Here is a 9,427-nt window from a genome sequence, read left to right on the forward strand (position 1 = left end):
GGACAATGCCCTGACCCTGAATTTAAGCCCCAGAACTGGTAGGGGGGAAAAATGTAGTGACAAAATTTAAATTACTTAAAGGCAAAGACTGGGGGCCAGGAGTTTGGCCTACTTCTAGAGTGCTTGCCAGGCATTCACGAAGACCAGGGTTCCATTCTTCAGTACTACATACATAGGAAAGCTGAAAATAGTGCTGTGGCTCAAATGGTAGAGGGTTGGCCTTAAGAAAAAAACCCAAGGACAGTGCTCAGACCATGAGTTCAAGCCCCAGGACTGGCAAAAAAATAAAATTAATTAATAAAAGGCAAAGATTGATATTTGCTTTTTTGTTTGTTTTGTTTTGCTTTTTTGGTTGGTCGTGGGGCTTAAACTCAAGAGCCTGGGCTCTGTCCCTGAGCTCTTTTGCTCAAAGCTAGCACTCTCCCACTTTGAGCCATAGAGCCACTTTCAATTTTCTGGCAGTTAACTGGAAATAAGTCTCACAATCTTTCCTTCTCAGAATGGCTTCAAACCATGATCCTCTGATCTCATCTTCCTGAGTAGCTAAGATTATAGGCATAAGCCACTGGTGACCAGCTGATATTTATTTCTTTTTTTCATGTTTCACTAGCATATCACACTTGGCACTAGGCAATGTCCAATTCATGGAGTGTCTACTACATTTAGTGATTGCATCCATTCTCCACATCAAAAGTTGCAAAGGTAATTTCTTCATGTGAAAAATATTTCAGAATACCCCTATAGCCAAAAAACAACAACAACATCCTTTAAACTTTTTTTTTTTTAATTAGTATGGCACAGGCCAGGGAGTCTGGCCTAGTGGTGGAGTCTTTGCCTAGCATGCACCAAGACCCACGTTTCATTCCTCAGTACCAGATACATAGGGGAAAAAAAAAAATCCAGAAATGGTGCTGGGGCTAAAGTGGTAGCCTTGAGAAAGCCCAAGGACAGTGCTCAGACCCTGAATTCAAGAGCAGGGCTGGCACATTACACACAGTAAAAATACAAGAAGTTATTGAACAAATTAATTAACAAATGAGGCAAAATTTTCTCCAAGACAATGAAACAATCTTCAGAGTCAAACACCAAAAAGAAGAAATATAAGTAGAAATTTTTAAATATTTTCAGTCCTACAAACACTGGCAAAATGAACATAACTAAAAACCAGAATCTCTTGTGCACATATCTTATGCACACATGGCAGAGATAAAATAAAATTGCACAGAAGTGCTAACAGCATCTGTAGTTGAAGGTTATAAACTAAGATTTTTTTTATACTTCATGCTAAATCTGCTCTCAAGAATCCCCCACCATGGGACAAGGGTCTAATATACAGAAGATACAAGAAGCTCAAGAAACTAAATCCTCCAAAAATCAATAATCCAATGAATAAATGAGCAAAGGACTAAACAGACTTCTCAGAAGTAAGAATGCTCAATAAGCACATGAAGAAATGCTCAACATCCCTGGCCATAAAGGAAACACAAATCAAAACAACATCAAGATTCCATCTCACCTCAGTAAGACTGACCATCATCAAGAATATGAACAGGGAGCCAGGCATGGTGGCTCACACCTGTAATCAGGTGGCTGAGACCTGAAGATCACAATTCAAAGCCAATTCTGGGCACAAAAGTCCATAAGACTCTTATCTCCAATTAACTACCAGAAAACTGGAAGTGGCACTGTGGCTTAAGTGATAGAGCAAGAGCCTTAAGCTGAAGAGCTCAGGGACAGCGCCCAGGCCCTGAGTTCAAGTCTCAGGACAGCAAAAAAAGAATATGAACAATAACAAATGCTAGCAGGAATGGCAGGGTAGAGAGAAGGAACCCTATTACTTTGTTGGTGGAAATGTAAACTAGTACAACCATTCTGGAAGGCAAGTTTGTAGATCCCCCCCCCCAAAAAAAATAAAATAAAATAAAAATGAACTATGCATCTTGTGGGTAGGGACAGGAGGAGGAAAATAGGGGAAATAAAGGTGACACTGTCCAAGAAGTATTGCACTGATTATCTGACTTATGGAATTGTATCCCCTTAATAATAATTCCTTAATAACAGTAAAGAGAGGCCAGGAGTTTCTCCTAGTGGTAGAATGCTTACCTGGCCTGTACGAAGACCTGGGTTTGATTCCTCAGTACCACATACATAGAAAAAGCCAGAAATGGCACTGTGGCTCAAGTGGTAGACCACTGGCCTTGAGAAAGCACAAGGACAGAGCTCAGGCCCTGAGTTCAAGCCTCAGTACTGGCAAAAGAGAGGGGGGGAAGAGGAAAGATGAATAAATGTAGTCATGGTACTCAGTAAATACTAGTTAGAAAATGGACTATATAATTTGTGGGCAGGGACAGCAGAGGGAAACTGGGAGAGAAGGAAAGAAGGAAGGAAGGAAGGGAGGGAGGGAGGGAGGGAAGGAGGGAAGGGAGGGAAGGGAGTGACATTGTCCAAAAAGGAATGTGCTCATGGAAGAATAACCCTTCTGAATACTTTCAAAATAGCAATAAAATTATATCTTAAAAATAATAAAATAAGCAATTCGATGAAGTTCTATTGCATGAGAAGATGTGGAAAATGCTGGGCTTAAATGCACAACCACTAGGTAGTAGATGTCTTTTTCTAATTATTAAAGCTCACAAAATGGTGTTTGTGGGGCCGGGAGTTTGGCCTAGTGGTAGAGTGCTTGCCTAGCATGCACGAAGACCTGGGTTCTATTCCTCGGAACCACATACAAAGAAAAAGCCAGAAGTGGTACTGAGGCTCAAGTGGTAGAGCTCTAGCCTTGAGAAAGTCCAAGGATTTGAGCTCAGGCCCTGAGCTCAAGCTCAGGACTGGAAAGAAAAAAAAATTGTTATTTGTTCACCAGGACATCTATGTTTGACTTACAGAAGTTAAAATACAGTAAAAGTAAGTTTCTAACAATGTTCAGATAAAAAACCTTTTTTTTTTTTTTGCTTTGAGATCAAGCCCAGTATTTGCAAAAAAGACAAAACCAGCCCAGGCAGAAATGTCCATGAGACTCTTATCTCCAATTAATCATCAAAAATGCCAGAAGTAGAGCTATGGCTCAGTGGTAGAATGCTACTAACTTTGAGCAAAAGAAGCTCAGGAACAATGCCTAGGCCCTGAGTTCAAGCCTCATAACTGACAAAATAAAAATAAAATACAAACATACATGATAACACATAAAGAATTTTTGCACACATATACAAACTAACTAAAGAATGGTATTCTGGGGCCGGGAGTTTGGCCTAGTGGTAGAATGCTTGTCTAGCATGCATGAAGACCCAGGTTCAATTCCTCAGTACCACATACATAAAAAAAGCTGGAAGTGGTGCTGAGGCTCAAGTGGTAGAGCTCTAGCTTTGAGAAAGTCCAAGGATATGGCTCAGGCCCTGAGCTCAAGCCCAGGACTGGCAAAAAAAAAAAAAAAAATGGTATTCTTAGAGGAGGAGTCCCAATGGTGCAACTCCTCTAAGTAATTAATGAACTGTTCAGTAAAATGAATACAAGGAAGCAGAAACATGTTTAGGCAGTGAGCAGAACATGAATGGAGGGAAGAAAAGTAAGCAAATAATCATTATATTCAATATGCAGTATGTAAAAACAGAACTATATAACTTAAAGGCAGAGATGGGAGTGGGAAAACTATACAAAGAAATATGGTCACATAAAGGAAATGCAAATAAAAACAACCCTAAGATACCACCTTACCCCAATCAGAATGGCCAATATTCTGAACTCAGACAACAACAAATGCTGGCAGGGTGTAGAGAAAGAGGAACCCTTCTACACTGCTGTGGGAATGTAAAGTAGTACAACCGCTCTGAAAGGCAGTTTGGAGGTTTCTCAAAAAACTAAAAATAGACCTTCCCTACCACCCAGCCACACTACTCCTGGGCATCTACCTTGAGCATCATAACCCATGATATGATAAGGACACCTGCACAGCCATCGTCATCACTGCACTATTCACAATAACCAAACCAACCCAGATGCCCCACTACAGATGAATGGATACAAAAAATGTGGTATACACACACACACACACACACACACACACACACACACACACACACGCACAATGAAATTCTACATAGCCAACAGACAAGATAAAATAATGGCATTCGCCAGGAAGTGGATGAAATTAGAGCAAAGAATGTGCCAATGATTGCATAGAGAGATCCCATTCTTGAATACTTATTTGTTAAACTTGACATCTGAAATATGATGTAAAAAACTCAGTGTTAATAAAATTTTAAAAAGAAATGTGGTCAAAATTCGGTATTAGAACAATAAAATAAATTCAAATAAATAAGGAAGGAAAAGAAAAACAAACCAAATAATAGAGATAACTACTATACATTCTACTAATGTAGAAACTTAAACTATATCCAATCATAACAATATTGCATTAAATGTAAATGATCTACAAAAAAAAAAAAAAAAAGAAGGGGCCAGGAGTTTGGCCTAGTGGTTAAAGTGCTTGCCTAGCATGCATGAAGACCCGGGTTCGATTCCTCGGTACCACATACATAGAAAAAAGCCGGAAGTGGTGCTGAGGCTCAAGTGGTAGAGCTCTAGCCTTGAGAAAGTCCAAGGACAGTACTCAGGCCCTGAGCTCAAGCCCAGGACTGGCAAAAAAAAAAAAAAAAAAAAAAAAAAAAAAAAAAAACAATTAAAAGGCAGGTTGTTAGAATGATTTAGAAACAAGACCCAGGGGCTGGGATGGAGTTCAATGACAAAACAATTGCCTAGTAAGTGAAGCATCCTAGGTTGGATCTCCAGTACCAAAAAAAGACAAGACCAAAACAAAAACAAAAGCAAAACAAAAAAAAAACAAGACCCAGTTATATACTATCTACCCAAAAACCACTTTAAATAAAGTAATAGTAAAAATGAAAATGGTGAAAAGCTAGGTGCCAGTGGCTCACACTAGTAATCTTAGCCACTTAAAAGGCTGAGATTTCTGAGGATCCCAGTTAAACAGCAGCTCAGCCAGACAAATCTGAAAGACTCTTATCTCCAATTAATCAGCAAAAAGCCAAAAGTAAGAGTGTGGCTCAAGTGACAGAGCACTTGCCTTAAACAAAATAGCTAAGAACAGCTTCTGACCCTGAGATCCCTGAGCACTTTACTCAGTTCCCTCCAGTGATGATAGATTTTACAAGATGCAGTATTACACTCAGGATATTCGCAATGATACATACAATCCACGATCCCATTTGGATACCAGCATCACTTGCTGGATTTCATCTGATTCCCATGATTTAGCCAGGGGAAAAAAAAAAAGCTAAACAAGAGCTTACCACCCTGAGTTCAAGCCCCATTAATCAACACACACACATACACAACACAAACACACACACATTGAAAACAAAAATGTAGCTCTAGGAACTGGAAACTGGTGGCCTGGCAGAGTGCTAGCCAAAATGTGAAAACTCAGTTGCTAAGTTGAGTCCTGGTCTGAGAACAAAAACTAATTAAATAAAATACAGCTCTATTCATAATCACCAAAAACTGGGGGAAAAAATACAAAAGGATAAACTATGACAGCCATAAAATGGAATATCATTCAGGAATAAAAAGCTGGCTGAATCTCCAAGGAAGGCATTTTGCTAAGCAAAATAAGCCCAATTTAAACAGTTACATGACATATGAACACATTATATCCTTGTAGAAATATTAGTCCAGCTAATAACAATACATCTGAAACCAGCTGTTTGGGGATAGGAACGGGCCTCATCACCAGGAGTGTTGGGTGAGGGAAATGATGAACCCTTTTTGTCATAATAGTTATACAACTCTACACATGGGAAAAGCTCATAGAACTGTACCCCAAGTCACTTTTTTAAGTAAAATAAGCAAAATGTGGATAATTTCCATGGGTTCTTCAAAACTATGATTATATATATGAGAAAACCAAGAGGCAAGCAAAAAGGAGGGTACTAAGTCTTAACGGCAGAAAAGCCACTACTCGAAAGAACTTCCTGATTATTGCACAAAATATTCCAAGGCAAACCCAATCTTCAGAAATGTATTCCCAGAAGAGGCTAAGAAAACCAGGCATTCCGATCAAAAATGTGTATATCTGACAACGCCTGCGAATGGCTCTTCTTGTCTGTTTCTACATTTTATACCTTGACGAAGCTGCCAATTTCTCCTGGCCGAGCGCCACTTCCCTTGCTTGAGGCCATTCTGTTTTCAAGTGCCCCTCACTTAATGAAGGTGTGTCAGCCTTTACAGGGAGGGTCTCAGTGTTCCTTGCGGGGAAAGGGGACAAGGGGACACAGCACTCCGACTCCACTAGTTCCAGACCTTAGGACCCACCCATGGCGCAGGTCTTCAGAAATCGGAAAGCCCCCTCACCGCCCAAAGGAGGAACAGGTTGGGGACCGGACTGGGGGGGGGGGGGGTAGGGGGGAAATCTCTCTTCACTCAGCTGTGCCCCGGGGACGCTGGGCGGCTCGGCAGACTGCCCGGAGCTGGGTGTGCAGGCTGCAGAGGCCTTGCCCCTTGACTCTGGACGACCCTTCCCCCGTCCCCCGGGGGAGGGCGGGGAACTCTGGGATGGCGGTGTAAGGCGGCCACCCACCCTCTCGGAATCCCAAACTTTCCCGGGCCCTGGTGCCAACAGGGAAGCAGCCTCGCCCCTCACGGACGCCACCCCAGCCTCTCCCGGTTCACAGGATCCGCGCGCGCGGCCCGAGGCCAGAGGAAGCAAAACGCACAGAATCCCGGTCCTGCCCTCCCGGCCCAGGTCCCGGCACTCCTGGCCCAGCGCAGGCCGCCGGGCCGCATTCCCGCCCGCAGTCGCCACCTCGGCCGCTCCGGCTTCCACCCCGGGAACCAGCTGGGAGAGTTCCCGCAGGGCTCGTGAGGGGCCGGGCCGCAGGGCGCCCACCTTGAGCTGAGACTTGGACACCTTCCCGCTGCGGTCGAGGTCGAGCGCGGTGAAAGCGTGCCAGATGGCCTTAAGCAGCTCATCCTTCAAGCTCCCCATGGCCGTGGCCCGGATACCCACTACCGCCTCAGCCCGCCGGGTCCGCACCGACGACCCCGCCGCGCCTGAGCAGCTCCGGGACTGACGCCGCCCGCCGCAGGTCACCTGACCGAGGAAGCCCCGCCCTCGTCCCCGCCCATTCCAGCAGGCCCCGCCCTCTAGGGCTCCCCAGGTCAGGTCGCAAACACCCCGGAGCACACCCCGCCTTCTACCCAGTCTGGGACGGTGAACTCTTCCGAGAGTCCCTCTACTTGATTCCCACTTGGCCATTTTCAAGGCTCCTAAAAACCCCCCAAGGAAATGCCTCCCCCATCCAAGAAAGAACACCGAGAGGCTGTAGGGAGCCCCCTCAGTGAAAAAGGAAGTCCTGGTCTGCCCAGGGATGAAGTCATTGTTTTTAGGAAGCCACACAAGGTTCCCCAGTGTCCCAGGACAGAACCTCAAAAGCTAGCTCAGGCCCCAACTGGGGAGACAAGGAAGCACCTCTGAGGGAGGTCAGGTTGTTCATTCTGCAAATGTGCAGGAATGCTTTCTCTGCACTGGGCTCTGCAAGCAAGCACGCAGACAGGTTTGAAGGTGTTTTAGGTGGAGTCAGGTAGACTGTGCTTTGAGCCAAGGAAGGGTAGTGGAAGGGTTTGTTGGTGTTTCTCAACTCACTTGGTTCAAAATCTGGGAGGACACCGGCAAACTTACTCCTTCTTTCCTAATCAGATTGGGTGGATCACTTCAAAGAATTTAGCATGGCCTAGGGGGAACTGTCCTCCCCATTTCGCATCTGTGAGCAATGGTCACTTGAGTTCTTCCAGCTTCAAATTCTCCACACATAAAATGAATGTGGGTGTACAAGATGTTTCTGAAGGTGCTTTCCATGATAATTATCTATTCCTGAGATAATAAATATTCGATGTGACTCTGATCTCATTAAGTTACCAAGCACAATGCTTCTCCTCTACAATCCTAGCCAAATCTGGACAATGTGAAGAGAAGGATAAATGCTAAGTTTTCAAAAGGAGAGATTCTCAGATAAAGTGTGGTTTGGTTTGCACTTGTAAATTTGCTGTACGACCCTATCATGGTAGAATCCCAGCACTTGTGAGGAAGCAAAGAAGCTACTCATGAGCCTAAGATCTGAAGATAAAGGTTCAAAGTCAGCCAGGGCAAAAAAATCCATGAGACTTTCTTATCCTTCAATTAACACCAAAAAAGCTAGAAGTGGTATAGTTGCAGCCTTGAGGGGAAAAAAAATGTGTCTGAGATAAAAGGGCATCTGATAGGCTAGAGAAAGAAATGACCCAGTGGAAGGAAAGTAGAAATAAAGGGGTGAATAAAGGGGTGGATGTCACCCTGTGCTAGCTGGGGACTTAACACAACATTTCATCATCACTAGTCTCAACTTTTCTGGTTCCTTTATTTTTTTTTTTCCCTTTAGGTCTGAGACCAGATCACAAAATCAGTACCTACTGCTTTTGCTCATTGGCTAGCACTCTACCAACTGAGCCATGCAGCCAAGTCAACTTTTCTGGTTTCAATTGTTTATCTTCCTCAACTCCAGACTGTCAGTCAGCAAAAACACATGGCTTAACCTTGAAATTCTTTATATCAACTCAGCTTATCCAGTTAGTGGAAAAGAAAGAAAGAAAGAAAGAAAGAAAGCAAGCTTCCTAATCTCAAGGTTCAGCTTACCCAGTAAATGACACTCCTCATTCTTTTTTTTTTTTTTTTTTTGTGGTCTTGGGGCTTGAACTCAGGACATGAGTACTGTCTCTGAGCATTTTTGCTCCAGACTAGTGCTCTACTACTTTGAGCCACAACTTTATTTCCAGTTTTCAGATGAATCTCATAGACTCAGCCCCGCTCAGTGGCTCATGCCTGTATCCTAACTACTCAAGAGGCTGACATCTGAGGATCAAGTTCAAAGCCAGCCTGAACACTAAGGTCCATGAGTCTCTCATCTCCAGTTAACCACTAGAAAACCAGAAGTGGCACTGTGGCTCAAGGGGCAGGGCAGTAGCCTTGAGCTGAAGAGCTCAGAGATAGTGCCCAGACCCAGAGTTCAAGCCCCACGACAAATCAAAAATAAAAAGAAAGAAAGAAAGAAAGAAAGAAAGAAAGAAAGAAAGAAAGAAAGAAAGAAAGGAAGGAAGGAAGAAAGAGAAGAATCTCATAGTATCTCCTTCTCAGGTTGGCTCTGAACCATAATCCTCAGATCTCAGCCTCCCGAATAGCTGATATTACAGGCATGAGCTACCCATACCTGGCAATTCATTCTCTTTTAGTATCTAGAAATGCTAAATGTATTTTCAGCATTTTTTTAAATCTCTCAAGCAGGACATTCTGACTCACATAACCTCCAATATAATGTCACCCAAAGAGCAGAACTTTATGAGTTCTAACAAATTGTTAATTATCTTGCTCTGTAGTCCAAAT

At 43.4% G+C, this 9,427-nt stretch overlaps 1 protein-coding gene across 1 annotated transcript in view; it reads right to left on the reverse strand.

The window, feature by feature from the left end:
• Positions 1–7,049, reverse strand: part of Swap70 (switching B cell complex subunit SWAP70) — a 66,506-nt gene extending 59,457 nt beyond the window's left edge. The window contains exon 1 of the mRNA XM_090348163.1: positions 6,902–7,049. Coding sequence (XP_090204289.1) covers positions 6,902–7,000 — 99 coding nt within the window. The 5' untranslated portion in view covers positions 7,001–7,049. The remainder of the gene's footprint in view (positions 1–6,901) is intronic.
• Between the last annotated feature and the right edge of the window lie 2,378 nt (positions 7,050–9,427).

The sequence above is a fragment of the Megascapheus bottae genome, chromosome 16, assembly GCF_031878675.1.
Source record: "Megascapheus bottae isolate mThoBot1 chromosome 16, mThoBot2.hap1, whole genome shotgun sequence".
NCBI lineage: Eukaryota > Metazoa > Chordata > Mammalia > Rodentia > Geomyidae > Megascapheus > Megascapheus bottae.